The 18,246-nt window shown below is 35.1% G+C and overlaps 1 protein-coding gene across 3 annotated transcripts in view; it reads left to right on the top strand.

Annotated features, from left to right (window-relative positions):
* The window catches only part of ARMC3 (armadillo repeat containing 3), a 72,006-nt gene that overhangs the window by 4,651 nt on the left and 49,109 nt on the right, over nucleotides 1-18,246 (top strand). For all 3 annotated transcript variants that reach the window (XM_014067448.2, XM_014067528.2, XM_014067604.2), the window contains exons 2-3: nucleotides 12,810-12,858; nucleotides 17,085-17,202. In XM_014067448.2, coding sequence (XP_013922923.1) covers nucleotides 12,811-12,858; nucleotides 17,085-17,202 — 166 coding nt within the window. In that variant the 5' untranslated portion in view covers nucleotide 12,810. The remainder of the gene's footprint in view (nucleotides 1-12,809; nucleotides 12,859-17,084; nucleotides 17,203-18,246) is intronic.

Raw genomic sequence — 18,246 nt, forward strand, 5'->3', positions numbered from 1 at the left:
GCATTGTAAGATGTGAAAGAAGTATTATTTTCCTGGAAGAACTGGTCAGACCTTAAAATAGAGAAAGTCATAGAAAATAAATAAACTAAATTCCTGTGGGAGATCAGAATTCAAATAAACAGGTACCTACCATATAACACCCCAGACTTAACAACTGTCAGTAAGGAGGACAAAAAAGTCTGGGTAGTGGACATGGCAGTATCTGGAGACAGCTAAATAGAAAATAAAGAAATGGAGAAGAAAAGAAAATACAAAGATCTGCAAATAGAAATGGAACAATTGTGATTAAAAAATGGAAAAGTAGTATCAATAGTCATAGATGCCTTGGGTGCAATGCCAGAACAACTGGACCACCACTTGAACATCATTGGCGTTGATAAATTTACCATAGGGCAACTACAAAAGATGGCTTTACTCAAAACAGCTTACATCCTGCAATGACATGTGAAATATCATCAAACATCCACATCTGTCTATCCCAGGACTTTGGAAAGGATTTGATAAGTAGACAAAAATGCCAAATCTAGTCTGAACATGTACCTGCCTATGTGAAGAAGAAGAATATTAAAAGCTTTCAACCAGTAGAAAGGGGAATAAGTAATAAATGGATTTGAAATAGAAACCAAACGTATCGGAGGATTTAGTTTTACTTTGTTTGAATTTCTTCCAACTAATATAATCAAGAAAAAAGCACTTCTTCCCACTGATAACGGATAACTTAACCTTGACTGTGCAGGAAGTTTAATTAACCAACTGCCATAAATCAGAATTCGGAAAAGCAGGAGGCAAAACAGAAACATACCAGATTCTGGCTGTTTGCAAGTGATATATTTTGAGCAGCTATTAAGGGAAAGAATAATAACTGACTCAAGAGCTGGGAAATATGAAGGGGTTTCCCCCTCCCCTCTTCTTCTTTTTTTCTACAAAAGATTAAGATGGCCTCAGCTTCTCTTCCAGTTTCAAAGTAGTTGAATTAACTAAATTTAAGGTGGACCAGAATCTCAAACTAAGACTTGTATAATTAACCACAGTTTTGGAACTGGGCATTAAGGAAGAACAAAAGACCTAGATGGCTCCCATTGCTTTTCTTCACAGCAGTTGAAGTAGATAAATTTAAAGTGGATTAGAACTCTGAAATAAGAATTGTATAACTAACTATAACTTTGGAACTGGACATCATGGAAAACTGGGAATTTGAAGAACTACGTGAAATTATAGAAAATATGCATAAATCACTAAAATCAAACCTAAATAGAATTCTGAACCCAGAGAAACAGATATCTAAAGAAGAATTCAAAGAGAAAGGGGGACAAGACACGTAAGAAAGTTTGGGGTCACGTAATTATATAAAGATAATGATGAGAATAGCTGGGAATTGTAACCAGGTCTACATCTCAACCAAAATTAGGCTGGGTGGTGGTGCTTTAAAAGCACAATGACTATATATATGTATACTTTTTTTCTATTTTTTTAAAAGGAGGAGTTTTTAAATTAAATATGTATTTTGAAAATGAACTATAAATACCATCAACATAAAATGGAGTTTGCTCAGCTGAAATACACCAAGTAAATGAGATGAAGGGTGGGAAGAAAAGGAGAGAGGTAAGGGAAGAAGAGAGGGATAGGAGAGAGGGCAAGGAGTGGGGAAGAGGAGGAGAGAAATGAGGAGTGGAAAGGGGAGAGAGGAGAAGGAGACAGGAAGGGGAAGTAGAGAAGGGAAGGATGACAGCAGGAAGAAAGGTGGGGAGGGGAAGGAGAGAGGGAGAAGAAAGTGATGAATAAGGTACAAATATGGTGTATGGAGAGCAGAAGAGCCAATAACTGTTTTTAGGAGTTGATGGTAAGATGAATTGATATAAACATTTAATAATACAATACGATGCTGGCTACGTAATAGTATACGTAATTATATGTTGTGAAAATGAAAAAAAGAAACTTTGCATATTTGCAACTTTGCAACTTTGCATCTGTGATATCAACCTAAGGGTCTAAGAAGTTGAAACACTTTGTACCCAAGATGTGAGGGATCTGTAGATATCTTATCAGCCCACCTTCTGGCCCTCACAATAAATAGTTCTCCTATGGAAGGAAAGCTAGTTGCAGTGATTCTTTCAGCAGTCTTGACTATCTGTAGCAATCTGTACCTCTCCTGTTTGGTTGCTGTACCAAGCCAGTCATTTATAGAAGTACAAATGACAAATTCAGTAATTCCTCTATAAAACAGAATCAACAGCTCCTGAGGCAGTTTGAACTTCCTGAATTGATGCAGGAAGAATATTCCTTGCTGTACTGTTTTAATGATGGTTCTGATATTAGCGGTCCATTTCAGTTCTTGGAAGATTATAGAATCCAAAAACTTGAAGGGCTGTATTACTGAAACCCTTCTGTTGAATATAGCAAGAGGGGGGTAAAATAGAAAGTCTCTCCTAAAATTCACTATTACTATACTGTAATTTCTACTGTGGCAGGGGTGTCAACTCGATTTCATTGAGGGCCACATCAGGGTTGTGTTTGATCTTGGGGGGGCCAGGTAGGTGTGGCCAGCTCGATGTCACTCATGTTGGGGAACTGTGTTGGCCCGGGCGGGGCTAAGGGATCCATTGTGTCTGGACTGCTTGCCTCCCTTCCTTCCTTTTCTTCTTTTTCCTCCCCTCTTCATTCTCCTTTCCTCTTCCTGCTTCTCTTTTCTTCTTTTTCCTTCTTTGCTCTATTCCCATCTTTTTCTTTCCTCTGTCCCTTTCTCCTTACTTTTCTCTTCTTGGATGCTCAAGTGCGAAAGGGGAAAGTTTTTTCCTTTTGTTTTGTTTTGCTTTTAGTTTGTTTTGCTAGCCCCCAGAGCTCCGTTTTTGCTGGCAGAGGGCTGCAGGAGGCTGTCACGGCCAAAAAGGGAGCCTGGGAGGGCCGCACACTGGCAGAGGCACTGCGGGCTGGTCCTTTGCTGTTTCCAAGGCAGCCCTGTGGGCCAGATCGAAGTACCACATGAACTGTATCCAGCCCTGGGCCTTGAGTTTGACACCCCTGTACTATGGCATTTGCTAATAGGCATGCCTTCACTATTTGTATTAATATTATACTTTTCCTGCAATGAAATACTTATCTTTCATCTTACATAACTTCACATTTAAAACAACAAATGAAGATTTTTTGCATTCATATATCATGCAAATGAGACCATAATAAATTGCACTGTTTGAGCCCAGGTATTTCTATTTTGTAAATTATGGATTATAACTTATAATTATGTACAAACCATGCCATTATATTTTATTTCACAAACTGTGACTTACGGCAATATGTTATTCTAGCCAATAAATGGTTACATGAACGTGGGTCAATTTTACTTACATTATAACTGAAATGGAACTGAAACTGAAATTGTTTTGTTGTTGTTTTGGTTGGCATCTTAGATTGCTTTAAAAAAGACATGTATGTTTACCTCTCCCTGCCAAAATAACAGACAGCTAGCAATAGCTAAAGCTTTTGTCTCTCTAAGAACATTTAGCAGCATAATGAGTTTGGGTTTAAAGAACAGCAACTTAGCCAATACTGTGTGGTAAAAGAAGCAGGAGGATACTGACTTATGTAGGAGGATTTCAAGGGATTAAGAAAGTAATGCCTTTCTGAAGTGTACATTTTCCCAGTTCATAATAAATCAGTTGAGGTCAGCATAGCTAGAGTTTCATGCTGTCAACATTATCCCTTGAGACTTTGAAAGGGATCCCCAAGGACAGGGGTTAGAATTGGATGCACATATTAGCAGTGCAGACTAAAGCACAAGAATCTGCACTACTAATGCAGAGATGCCACATTTGTCAAATGCTATTTTTCAATGCTAGTTAATTTATGTGAGTAATAAATATGGAACTGGAATGCAAATAACAAAGCTATCAAATAAAGCATATATAGCTGTTTTATGCAAAACTCCTTATAGGCTGACTCAGCAATATTCATGTTTTTGAAACATCAGATCATGAAGAGATTTTCTGAACCTTGTCATCAGAAATACTGAAAAAGATTTAACCCATGATCTAAAATAAGGATACAAATTGTTTTGTTCACTTGTCAAAATACTCTGTTTCTTAGGAAGAACTTTGATTTGATAGTTTTGTCTGAATATGTTCTTGTGTATTGGATACCGTATATACATATATGTGTTGTGGGAATATCCATGAGCATATGTATGTTTATAAAGTGTCATTAACATTTTAGCATTTTATACAACAGATATATGTAATCTGAAGTCCCATATCTGCATATAATTGTCAGAAGTTTTAGATGTAGTCATCAGATCACAACAAAAGACAAAATTATTAAATATCCAGGGAGTGATCAAAGACAAAAATAAGCCAATACTGATTTTTTTTATCTCAGACCACACCTACTTATGCAATGCAACCCTTGACATGCCAATAAAAGACTGAGCACAAGGGAGGGGAGTGTATCCCTTTTACAGAACTATATCAAATGGTATTTCTTAATGAATTATCATCAAAGTTAAAGATCATGGGGAGAAAATAGAGAAGAAAAGGAAGAATAGCTGGAAGAACTAATTGAATTTTTATGTAATAATTCTCATTAAGTCATTGCCAATGCCTAATCAGTTAGTGTTGCCAACTCATCTCCATATCAAGACCCCAAAAATACTCTCTTCAGTATGTTGGATAGTGAGATAGTGAGATCGGCAGCATATAAATGTAATTAATAAATAAAAGCTTGCAAGAGATATCTAAAACAAAATATTTGCAAGTCTTAAGTGATTTATTGGTATTAAATTTATAATAGGTTGTCTGACATCGTATTTGTGTAAAAGAAGAACCCTTAGCATAATAGTCCTTTTAGTAATGATTTGAATAACCAGCAAATATACAATATCATAAGGCTAATGTATTCTAATTCATCATTAACGAGCTAGACTGCTATAGATATTTTGTGACTGATTTCTTGGGACCTATAAAAATATTTGATTAGCACAATTAAAATCATTAAGAGGAAAAAGAAATCTATAAACAATAAAGAAACATTTTCAATTATATAGAGAAATTACTGTAAATAATATGTAGACTTTATGTCAAGTATGAACAGATTTGGGATGTGGAACAATTTCATGTATAAAATTATAGTTCACAATTTTTTTTAACATAAGTTATTCTAGCACTGAAGCATATTCCTACAGCATGCTCATTTATTCCTCCAGAGGGGACTACAGACCTGTTCAAATAAAGAGTTTATAAAAACCTTGCAATATTTAATATAAATTTGACAAATTAAATAAATGGCAAATAAATAAATAATGTCAGTTTAATGTGTTTTGAAGAGCTGTATAGTTAGTGAAATTTAATAAAAATATTTCAAGATAAATTTGGTTACAAATTTCAAAATACATATTTATTCTACAATGAATAAATATCCAACACTAATGAGTTTTGCAACTCTGCCACCACTTATGGGGAAAAGATTTAAAGAGTTTGTTGCATTTCCAGAATTTCAAGAGGCAGGAGTAATTTGTTTTAGCAATCATGACAAGAATAGTGTACCAGCAGCAAAATATCACATGCCAGTTCCCACTGTGTAATACTTGAGGTAAACATTGGATTCATTTTCTATTGAAGTACCCACTGTTCCATCTCTATAACAATTCAAATTTTACATCCATTTATTTATACAATCTTTGGCTTGTTCAAGTTCATTAATACATTACAAATTGTATCCAGTAAATGTTGAATGTCATAACTTAAAAGTTGTTCTAATTCAGTCAATTTTTTTCCAAATTTCACCATTTCCTTAATTTTCTCATTGCATGTAATTTATTGGTCAATATTGGAATCAACTGAGTGCAAAGGAGAAGTATATAGCAAAAGACAATTTCCTATTAATTAATAATTAATTAATGATTTAGTAATAAAATCGTGTAATATAAATAGATTATTTCTCCATTGAGCAACTTTCTTTGTTTTCTCTTGAGCATTAAAATAGATACTATATTTGGTAAGAAAGCAAAAGAGAAGTCTAAATTTATTGATTATTCCATATAGTTAATAAATTGCTTAATATTAAAAACTCTAGTTTAATGAAGACATTGTCTCTTTGTGTATATCAGTTGAAATTTATTTATGTAGCTCCATTAGAAGGTCTTCCCTACCTCTTAAAATAATGGAACCATAAGGAAACATAATCTACTCTGAAATCCATGTTAGTCAATTGATATAATAATGCAATCCAAAATTTTGGTGTTGCTAGGCCAATTTTTCTTTGAATCAAGTTCCTGAATTTAATCTTTGGCCTATTATTAGACCATTTTTAATTCATCATTTGTCTGTGCTGAAACCCAGTCTCTTTTATATTGTATTAATGTTGTGCAAAGCGTTAGGCAGTCGTGAGCACTGATTCGTCTTTTTTAAAATGTTTTTAGACGCTGCCAAACAGAGTATTTAATAATGAATTGAAACTTTTCATTGTGACTTTCCAATTCTTGCCTTAATATATTGGTAGAAAATGCATATGCTAAGGTATATGTTGACAGCAAATCCAGCTACATTTTAGGCAATCCTGGACTTGAAACTACTGAAGGGATGTTGTAATAGATATTGAGGATTAGTGTTAATTACTTTTAAGATTTTTTTCCTATTCTGTAATTTTTTGAGATCTAATGAGAACACTTAATAGCTGTGATTATGTTTCAGTGATTCAAGTATAAAACGTATGGCTAGCAACATTCTGGTTGTGTTTTTGCAATAGGAGCTGGGATGATTTATTTTCCTTCCTGAGATAAGTTAACAGGAAGGGACAAATGAGACGGCTATACTTAAGAGTAAGTTTTATCTGGGATGAGAAAGAAGCAGACTTATTTTGGTCTTTGAAAGAAACTTCTTTCTTGATTGTTGTATCTGATAGAAAAGGATTTTTCAATTAATTCTTAATTGTACATAATCTAAAACATTATATATTAATGTGTACAAACATACAAACCTTAAACCAAGATATAAATTCTTCAGTGACTTCTTTGTAAGGAAACTGGACTGTTCACACTCATAATAGATTAAAATATAGTGAATAAGAATAAGTTTAATAATAATATAGATCTGAGCAGTTCCTACAATTCAAATTTAACTGAATAATAAAACCAGCTAGCTAGTCAGTGACACTTGTTATTATTTTGTCAAATAATTTTTCATATTCCTGAAAAGGGTTGAAAGCAATCAAAAATCCTAAAGGCAAAACTATAATCAAACCTGGGGAAAGGAGATGTTGGCTTCCTAAGTGATCAGAGCAATATATAACAGCTCAGTAGGTCATGTTACATCCTTATTTTACTGTCTGTTCTCCAGAGGAGGTAACTGCCCTCAGAACTGACCTCTGATTCCTTGAGTAAGTTAAGTTACACATCTGGTATTGCTTTCACTTTTAAGTTTGCTAACTGCAGTTCCTAGAGCTTTAGAATTTTTTCCCCCATCTATGATGTGTGTTTTCAGAAATTGATGATAGATAAGGAAAGAAGTAGTTCTGTATTTCAGTTGGTCATCCACCTATATAGCTGGATTTACTAAAAAAAACTTTAGGCATTTTTCTCTAAGGCTGCCTCTAATTAAACAAATTATTCACTAGTTCTTTTGGATTCCCTGATTTAAGTAAAGAGTTAGCAGGTGAATAGTACATCATATTTTAGTTTAGGTTTACCCTATCTGGATTGCAAGACAAAAGCAAAAAATACAGGTGTCTGCTACTTGTTAGTAAGGAGTTAAGAATATTCTATATTGTTTTGCTGCCAACTTGTGATCAAAAAGGCTGGGAAATGCTGGGCTACCTTTAGGGATGGCCCTAATGAATGGAAAGTGGCACTTCTTTCTTGGTAGTTGCTACTTGTTGTTAACAATTAACATATACATCAATACATTAAATGGCAACAGAAAGTTACAATTTTCTGAATTTGTTTGTTTCCATCTAGTGGTCACATTAATTTCTGCAGTTGCCGACAGTGCTGGGGGTTTTATTGTTAGATCTGCTCTGCTGGTAGTTTTTGAGAACCTTGGTAGCCAAACCCTTAGAGGTAGGCAAATTCAGGGAACAAGAACTAATTTCCTTTCTGGAAAAATCTTTATGGCCAGTAAGGTAAAGTATGGAATATTGAAAATTTGCTGAAGCTATTTTCCAGATCAATTTATAGCAATAGCACTTAGACTTCTATAACGCTTCATAGTGCTTTACAGCCCTCTCTAAGTGGTTTACAGAATCAGCATATTGTCCCCTATAATTGAGAATCACTTTCTCATGCTTCTCCCATCTAGGGTGAGCCATCCCTTTTGCAAAACTTGTGTTTCCTCCCTGTGTTCCCCGGGCCTTTTAGACATTCATTTCAGCAGCAGCAGTGGATGCCATAAGGATTGGTGCTTTTGGAGTGATTGGTTTAGAATTGTCCTATGGGAAACTCCTAGATATATATCAAACCTGAAGAAGATGACAAAGCTCAATTCAGAGTGGTAGTTGGAATTAAGTGTTGAAGTTCAGTGTCAGGAAAAACAACACTGATCAACTTTTTAAGAGTTGGCATGTGCTTGCCTGGCATCACCAATCAGCTACTTGGTATTAAGTTGCAGAACAATGGTACTAGTGGCAAATACTACTCTGTGACTGACAGCAATTTCTTCTTATGGCTTTGATGAGGAATGATAAGCTTTGATCAGGAATGATTCAATATGGCAGCATGCTGGAGCAAATGGGAACAGGATCAACATCAATGGCCAGGTTAGCTGCTAGCTACTGCATCAGCTTGAACAGTGGCCATCTTGCTTTCTTCATGTTGTACCATTAGAAGTGAACTTTCAGCTTCCTGCTCCCACTACTGTCAGTGCTTTCCTTTATTTATGTCTATAGTACCAGATGAAGGTGGGCCCGTGGGATGTATGTTTAATGGTTTAATGGACAGTGGTCTCTTGGTTCTCTTGGACTGAAGATGCAAGAATATTCATCATTTTTCATTTGGGTGTCAGCAAAAGAAATACCTGGAGTGATGCTGAATTTTGAAAGGCAAATGTAATCAAATATAGGTAAAGGCTTCTATTAATAATTACACCATGGTAAGAGCTATAAAACAAAAAACAAACAAAAAAGCAACCCAACCCTGAGGTATTTTTCCCACTGTTATTTTATGGACAATTGCATTCTACAATCCACTGGCCACATCTGACCCTTTAACTGCCCCTCTCTGGCTTGCGCCCATTGGGCAGGGAGAGCAACAATAAAGGAAGTGGCAGCCCTCTATAACAGTCCCAGTTTCTCATGTGGCCCCTTGGGAAAATTAATGGCCCATTCCTGATTTGAGATAAGCCATTTCCCCTATGGAGATTTGGGCCAGAAGATCATTTGAAGGATTATTGTGAAGATCTTTGAAGTATCTATTGAATGAAACCTCTTGCATTCACTTAGAGCTGTAGCTGTGCACTTCCTGTTGAATTAGCTAAGTTATGGCCTTCCCATGAAATTCTGGAAAGCATTTGAATACATTGATCTTAGAAAGATCTGAGCCAAGGTGGCGCAGTGGTTAAATGCAGCACTGCAGGCTACTGCTAGATCAGCAGGTCAGCGGTTCAAATCTCACCGGCTCAGGGTTGACTCAGCCTTCCATCCTTCCGAGGTGGGTAAAATGAGGACCCAGATTGTTGGGGGCAATATGCTGACTCTCTGTAAACCGCTTAGAGAGGCCTGAAAGGCCTATGAAGCGGTATATAAGTCTACTGCTATTGCTATTGCTATAAAGTGGAGAGGATTATGGGAGCTATGAATGGAAGTAGCTATCTATAAAATCCATACCTTTGGTGGTTGATCAAGAAGTGATGTGTGATGGGATTCAGGTGATGGTGTATTCATCCTTGAGTGAGGAGTGATTTCATTTTTGCTTAAAGAGGCTATGGTTTCAACCCTTCTCAAGAAGCCAATTCCTGCCTCCAATGATTTGGATAATTTCCAAACCAATTCTAACCTTCCCCTTTTTTTGGAGAAAGTTGTGGATAAAGTGGTCAGACAATTTTAGACAGCTTAGTGGGAAACCGATTAATTGAATCATTGGGTTTCATGCCTAGGCAGAGAGAAGATATTGATCATGGTTATGAACAATCCATAGCAGGAAAGAAATTGACATGGCATATTTCTTATTTTCCTCCTAGTGTTTAATATTTGTTTAATGAGGCTACTAGGTCATCCATTGGCATGAGTTAAGATATTCATCTCTAGATAAACCGTATCAATACTGAGTGGCTATGAATTTGAAGCCTTGTAGATCTGGAGATTTTCCATCTATTGTTCTGTATGGAATTCACTCACTTCCCTAAAGAGATCCTAAAGTCTCTTCACCCTAAAGTGAACAATGTGGTGTCCTTGATGGCTGACAACGATTGCTTGAAGAATGTGAAAACAATGGCCTGAACAGCTTTCCCACAAATCTTGTGCACCAGTTTCACTCATTGCTGGTTTGGAAGGTCATACTCACGTATACCTCAGGACCAGTGGTGGGATTCAAATTTTTTTACTACTGATTCTGTGGGTGTGGCTTGGTGGGCATGGCAGGGGAAAGATACTGTAAAATCTCCATTCCCTCCCTACTCCAGAGGATGATTACTGCAAAATCCCCATTTCCTCCTGATCAGCTGGGATCAGGAGGCAGAGAATAGATAGGGGTGGGGGCCAGTCAGAGTGGAATTTATGGGTTCTCTGAACTACTCAAAACTTCCGCTACTGGTTCTCCAGAACTGATCAGAATCTGCTGAATATCACCTCTGCTCGGAACTGTTACAATATATTCTTCAGAAGCCACAAATTGTTTTTGAAGACTTCAGAAAGCAGCAGCATAAGTAATTATGTTTATATTTGGTATGCACATGTAACACTGCTACTTCATGAGTTACAGTGGTTGCCTGTAGGCTTCCAGATGCAATTCAACATTACGGTTACTATCTTCAAAGCACTTTTTGATAAAGATCTTTTTAAAAAATATATTTGCAGGACCATTTATTTTCTGCCTATCTGATAAAAACTGATAGGACTGGCATACTGGAGGCCTTGCCTTTCAAACAATCTTGTCTTATGGGACTCAGGAGATGTGTATTCTGTATTTATTTATTAAATTTATATTCTGCCCATTTCAATCATCGCAGTGACTCTGGACATCTTACAAAATAAGAAAAAAGAATACAAAGCAATTAAAGTTAAAGTTAAAAAAGATTAGAAACCAATAGAACAGGTGACGTGGGATGAGAATCTTTTCTTGAGCCTGTCAGCCAGCCCCAGCATAGAGTGCACCTACAATTTTTTTCAATTTGTGTATAAATTTGCATGATTAGGAAAGAAGGTTTTACTCTAGTATAAAATGTCCACGTTTAACTTATCAATCAGTGAAACATTTCCATGTTATGTCAGAATTTGGAAAAGAAAGTAAATATAAAGTAGGAAAATAGGGTGAATTTATTTGGATCATTTATTTGGATCATTTATTTGGATCATTAGTTAAAGGCTCTGCTTTTGTGGTGATTTAATATATTAATGCTTGCTCTACAGATATAAATGCATCTAATAGTTATTAAATTTGAAAGTTTTGAGAAAATCCTTTGCATGATTTAGTTGTGGAGTATATTTAGAAAGAATATGATCCAATCTCCTAAACAAAATTATGAAGCAAAAATTTGATTTTCTAGATTTTCCAACTTACATCTTATTTTTGTAAACAAAATGTGTAACAAGTTCATATTGATGTGTTAGATGCTTATTAAATGAATATATAAATTGGAACAAAAGATTGGCAGTCTAGAGAATAAGTATCTTTATATAATTGTTATTTTAATTTCCCATTCTTAGAGTTACATAAATTCATATTTTTCAGAAATAGAAATGTTCATTTTTCACCTGTAGTTGATAATTTATGAGTGAGCAAACTCAGAAAATTATAGTTACCTACCTATGGACAAATAGAACGTGAAAATTGTTGTTGTTATTTTAATCAACGCTATGTCAAAACACACCATGAAAAGTCAGTTTATTTATATTTTAATCAATGATCAGCATAGACGCCCTGAAGTAGCACACCAAACTTGTAAATGATAGCTTTGTATTGTAAGAAACAAACTCAGAGAGGGTCACATTAAATGATTTGCAGAAGTCTGTGTATCATAATTATCATGATGTTTGTCCTTTCAGCTTTGCCTGGGGCTGTGATTTCAAAATATTAATATTCATGTGCTAGATTAATGCTAAAAGTGCAGGTAGGTTTCTGTGAATTCACATAGGCCTGTAATTAAACATGAATATTTACTGAAATAAATCTAATAATGAAAGCAGCATTAAAAAATATATAATAAGCAAACACACACACAAACAACCTGTTAAGCCATGGTCAAAAGAAGAAGTAGCTCTGGCTTCTCTTGAAAGCTACATAGGATCAGACCTGATTATTATTTGAAATTGATATCCCTAGAAAATTGCTGGACTGTAGATTAGATTGGAAAGTTTATTTTTAAAAAAACATCCTGGAAGAGAGCAATTGCAAACATTTCCATAATATTATTCACCAGGAACTGAGTTCAACGCAAGAGACATGGATATTCTAGTGTTTAGTGAGTGGAGTTCAAAATGCTACACTCTGGGTTTTTAAAATGTGTATAAATTACCCAATGCTATTTCCTAACTTGAATGAACAGATCTTGTTAATCTAGGAATTTTTCACTTCTTTATAGCAATGTTTTTATATAGGATATGAATTTGATTAAAATACAAATTGTACTCACTGATTATTCACTGACTATCCCTGCTGTTCTGTTTGTTTTTAGAATGGGTAAAAAGGTTAAAAAGGAAGTTGAACCTCCTCCAAAGGATGTGGTAAGTTTATAAAGCAGTACTCATAAAAAATGTTTCACAATTACGATCTCCAGTTTTGCTCTTCTTTAGTCTTTTACTCCTACTTACTTCCCTTTGGTTTCTAAAAATACCATATAAACATAATTATATTCCTTCTACGTGGTCTTTATGTTTAAAGAGCAGGAGGGAAATCACATTGATTTCATGAAGAATATTGTATTCTGCCTGTAAGGCAGGACATGAATTTATTGGAGCCAGTCTTCCATATTATTTTGTCTTTTAAAAGAAATAATAGAATACAATAGAATTTAATTCTTTATTGGCTAAGTGTGATTGGACACACAAGGAATTTGTCTTTGGTGCAAATGCTCTCAGTGTACATAAAAAGACAAGATACATTCATCAAGAATCATAAGGTACTACACTTAATGATAGTCATAAGGTACAAATAAGCAATCAGGAAACACTATCAATATAAATCATAAGGATATAAGCAACAAAGTTACTGTCATGCAGTCATAAGTGGGGGGAGATGGGTGATAGGAACGTTGAGAAGGCTAATAATAGTAATGCAGCCTTAGTGAATAGTTTGACAGTGGTGCGGAAATTATTTGTTTAGCAGAGTGATGGCATTTGGCGAAAATTGTTCTTATGTCTAGTTGTCTTGGTGTGCAGTGCTCTATAGCATCGTTTTGAGGGTAGGAGTTGAAACAATTTATGTCCAGGATGCAAGGGGTCTGTAAATATTTTCTACAAATTACTTATTTTGCTATTATCATAAACTATATTTTTACCATACATTGCCCAGCTGCAGATTTATGGGAGTGTGTTTTTTTTAGTCTGCATTTTTTTCATTATAAATTTAATATGTTCTAGGAAAGGGTCTCAATAGATTTGTTCCCTATGTAGGTTTTTTAAGGATGTTGTGTTGATAGCTTTGCTAAATTGCTACGATTAACAGTAGAAGATACTGTTTCTTTGGTAGGTCATTGGTGTTGTCTGAATCTGTTTGTTTTCTTGCAAAAGTTCATTATGTTTGCAAGAAATGTCTGTACGAAAAGAAGTAGACTCAGAGAACAATCAAGGACCCCTCATTTCAACCCCGAGCTACAAATATTCTCCTTTATTGGTACTGGTTGTTCATAGACCCCCGTCTAGTATTCGTTGAAAGAATGAGCAAGATCAACATATTTTCATTTCATCTTTAGAGATTTATTAGGGATTTCTTCACTTAGCTAATGCTTTATCTGCAAGTTTATCTTGTATTGTGTCTTACAATAAAATTAATTTCCTGGTTTTTCTCTTTGAAGAATAGTAACTGGTGGTTCATCACTTTGGTCTGAACTGTAGGCTAGCTGTTCAATTCCACTCAGTTCTGTATTTTATGGCCATGTTTCAAACACCGATGTGGCCAAATTGAACTATTAGTTGTCATTCAAGAAGAAAAAAAGAGTGAGAAGTGTGGATACAAAAGAAAAACAAAATCTTAAGTAGAGACAGAGTTCTACTCCAAATATGCCAGGCTTTTAATATTTCCCTACTCAAGAATTTCAGATGTTGTTGTCTTCCATTTTTAGATTTCCTTTGTTTTCCCATTGCTGTTGTGGCATCTCACAGAGGAGCATCACTGGGTCAATTCCTCCTCCACAGTTACCTCTGAGTGGAACCAGCTGTTGAGGAAGGAATTGAACCAACGTAAAACAGTGTGACTGATCCCTAGACTCAGAAAATACTTCCATTTAGGTTCTGACAAAGGTCATTCACAATATATTTTTTCTTTTTATGACCCTAGAGTCCCTTAATTTGGGGTAGAGTCAGGTTGACTAGGTGAAGCTGAACATTTATGGGCCAGATAACCTTCCTGATGGCCATGTGGCATTAGCAGCAGATCTTTTTTCTTTGGATCATAGAAGATGATCAAACATCTGCCACAAGTTAGGATTGAACTCCCAACCTTCCAAATCAGAGGCGAGCATCTTCATCACTAGGCCACCACACTGCTCATGGTTGGCAAAAATGACTTATGCAATTATGAACCATAATCTACTATTCTGTCTCATTGTGGATTGGTTGATGTTTGTCAGCTTCATAGAGTCAGAAGAGAAGGATTGGCTATCACAGGTTCTTTCCTGTTTACAAATAATCAGATTGAGATAAAGCATTGGAAACTTGGACAGTTGATTAGTTTTATCTCCCTTCAATACTGGCAGGACTAAACATTACAAAAAAAGTTTACAAAGAAAAAGGAATTGCACAATTATAAATGCTTTTAACTATTTTAGAAATTAATATCTTACTACTAAATCTGTAATATAGTTTATCAATTTTCTATAAGCTATAGTCTATAGTCTCTAAAATTGAGTTTTGTTGTATTTTCATAATTACTATATCCCATATATATTTATTTATTGTTGGCCTCTATATTTCTTTTGTCTTCAATCCTATTCATGCCTAGTATGAAAAGATTTGACTATTGCAAAGTGCCTCAAGACCCAAATCAAAATCCATCGGCTGTGAGACAAACTTGAAGTGTACATTAGTTGGGATCAAGATAAATGCAATTACAGACTAAATCACAATAAATCTAGTCTCTGGATCATATAATAGGTCTACTATATTCTGTATCCATCAGATCCAAACCTTGAGTTTTGTATCCAATTCTGGGCACATTGGATATAAATTGAAGTAGGTCTAGAGAAAGGCACTGACGATAATTGTGGGACGGAAGCTAATTCTAGCAAGAAAATTAGAGAGGTTTTGCCCTGAGATAAGACAACCAAAGGTATGTAACACAGAATTAGGTCAAATCCTATTTTCTGTTGTCCCATTGTACAGAATAATGGTCATAAATGCACAAAGGCAGTACTTCCTATCAGTAAGAGAGCTTCAACAAAGGAGTCAACTACCAAAGAAGAGTGTGAGCTTTCCTTTCCTAGATATAGTTAAGCAATAGCTCCACAGCCATTTGTTGGGGTTGCTTAATTTGGATTTCTGCACTGAACAGGGGGTTGGAACTGGTGGCCTAAATAGCTCTTCAGCTCTATGACACTATGATTCACTTATGTAGCATATCTGAACTTTATATCATTAAAAAAAAAGAAAAGAAAATTGTATAGCCTGTTCAGCCTATCTATCCATCTGATTCCATTATTTCTTAAGTTGCCTTTGAGGCTATTATTACTGGTACAAATAGGAGTTTTCAAACGAAAACTTCTGAGAATTTCTGTCATCTCAGTTGTCATGCTTGATATCCTTTTTCCCACTTGATAGGAATGTTCTTTTTGAGTTGATCTGATCAGTGTGGTCCATGGATTCCACATGAAAGTGCACTGCAGGGTTTTGTAATACAATTGCATTTTTCCTGTACTATTTCTTTTCCTTTCTTCTTCAGACTTTTTGCATCCCTAGTAACCTGTTTTTAGTACACTGAGCAGGGCTCTTCACTGAATCATGTACAATGCTGTTATCTTTGGCTTTTCTGACCCTTTTATGTAGGATGCAGGGAATTACTTGAGTAAAATATATTACGATGTATTTCAGTAAAAATTGTCTATGTACATCGTATTTCATAATTGAATTTTTTATGTTTGATCAAAACTGTAAGTGCTTTCTTGCTAGGTTTGTTGCCTATGGCCATATCAGCAACAAATGTTGCTTCCTTTAAAAACTCATTGATCTCAAAATCTTAGAATTAATGTCACAGAGTCCATTTCATTGCCATCTCTTTTTCAGAATTACTGGTTGATGTGTATCATTACAATTTCCAAAACTCTATTATATGTGCTCAGTGGATTTCCTATGAGTATGAGAAAGAAGCCGTTTGCAGAAAATTTCTAAGCTAAATGCCGAATTAGTGGAATTTGAATTCCTTTTTTTCAGTATAATTATTGTTCATCTCCTGTTCATCCATATTTTAGAGGTAGGCTATCTGTGGCCAAGGCCAATCACATTTCAATAGCCCACTGCAATTATGCATTTCAAACTTCTATTTCCAAAATCCCCTTGCATGGAGAATTAGGGAAGTAAAAATAGAACCTTCTTATAAGCCATAAAACTGCCATTAAAGTTATAAACAATTAAATCCTTCCTGTTACATATTTATAAGTATAATATATGTGTAAATATATTATTGTATATTGTAATTTCAAAAGATATGTTCAATGGTTGCCTTATATTTATCAGTAAATATCCATGGCACTGAACTTTATAACACTGATATATATTAATATCCTTACTGTTTGATCTAGTTTGATCCTTTGTCAGTTGAAAGCAAAAAAGCTGCAACAGTGGTTCTGATGCTCAGTTCCCCTGAAGAGGAAGTGCTATATAAAGGATGTGAAGCTCTGTATAAATTTGCATTAAAAGGTTTGTTCTTCTTTTATCATGTTCCACCTGTTTATTAATGAGTACTAAATACTTATATGAATCACTCTTATTTCTGGTTAATATTTAAGTGTCAGAACTATGCAAGACATTATATAGAGTTACATAGAGTAATATAAAACTATTGGTTATGGAAGCTTCTAACATATAAGCAACCTCTTCCAGATAAAGAACAGCAGGGAAAATCAAATCAGATTGTTAAGGTTAGTTGCACATTCAGCCAGATGTTTAGACTGAGTTTGCCATTTTTATCCACCTATTGAGTCCTCCTTAAGAATCTGGGAATGGCAGATGTATGTTTGTAAGCTTATGCCCCATCTTATTATTTTTATAAATAAAATATTTCTAATTGGGAACATAATTAGAACATATCTAATACTCCTTCCTCATTTTCCCCACAAAAAGAACCCTCCATTGGCCTGAGAGAAAGTGACTGGCTCAAAGTCACCCAGCTGGCTTCCTTTCCTAAGGTGGGATTTATGGTTTCCCTATTTCTATCCCAGTGGCTTAACCACAAAACCAAATTGTCCCTCTATATTGTTGTTTGATGGTGTAAAACTATCATTGCAAGATATAAGCTATTGCCAAGTAAAACATATTATAGTTTGTCATGCAGTCAGCTAGATGTTTAGACTGGCATTTTGCTCCACCTATTGACTTAGAACAGGGAGATGCTATTGAATGTTAAGCATTGCATGGTATAAGCTGTTCCAAGTAAAAGTGCCTTTTGCAATTGACTGATGATTTTTTGCACCGACGTCACCTACTTTTATTAGTATTTACTTTCTTTTTGCAAATGTTTGTATTTTGTATTTTGTGATTTTTTCCAGTTCTTTCTATTCTGCTGTCTCTAGGTACTTGTCTTTTTTATTGAAAGTTGTTAAATCTAGAGTGTTACATGGCAGATACTTGTCTGTTTGAATTTGAAAATCTCAGAGCACTTTAGTTTCTTCATTTTCTATTCATCTATTTTGTCGTCCGAGTAGTTTTTGCTTGCAGGCAAATGATATTTCTTGCAGATATTTC

The sequence above is a fragment of the Thamnophis sirtalis genome, unplaced genomic scaffold, assembly GCF_051295495.1.
Source record: "Thamnophis sirtalis isolate CommonGarterSnake01/CBP01778 unplaced genomic scaffold, rThaSir2_p1.2 scaffold_4, whole genome shotgun sequence".
NCBI lineage: Eukaryota > Metazoa > Chordata > Lepidosauria > Squamata > Natricidae > Thamnophis > Thamnophis sirtalis.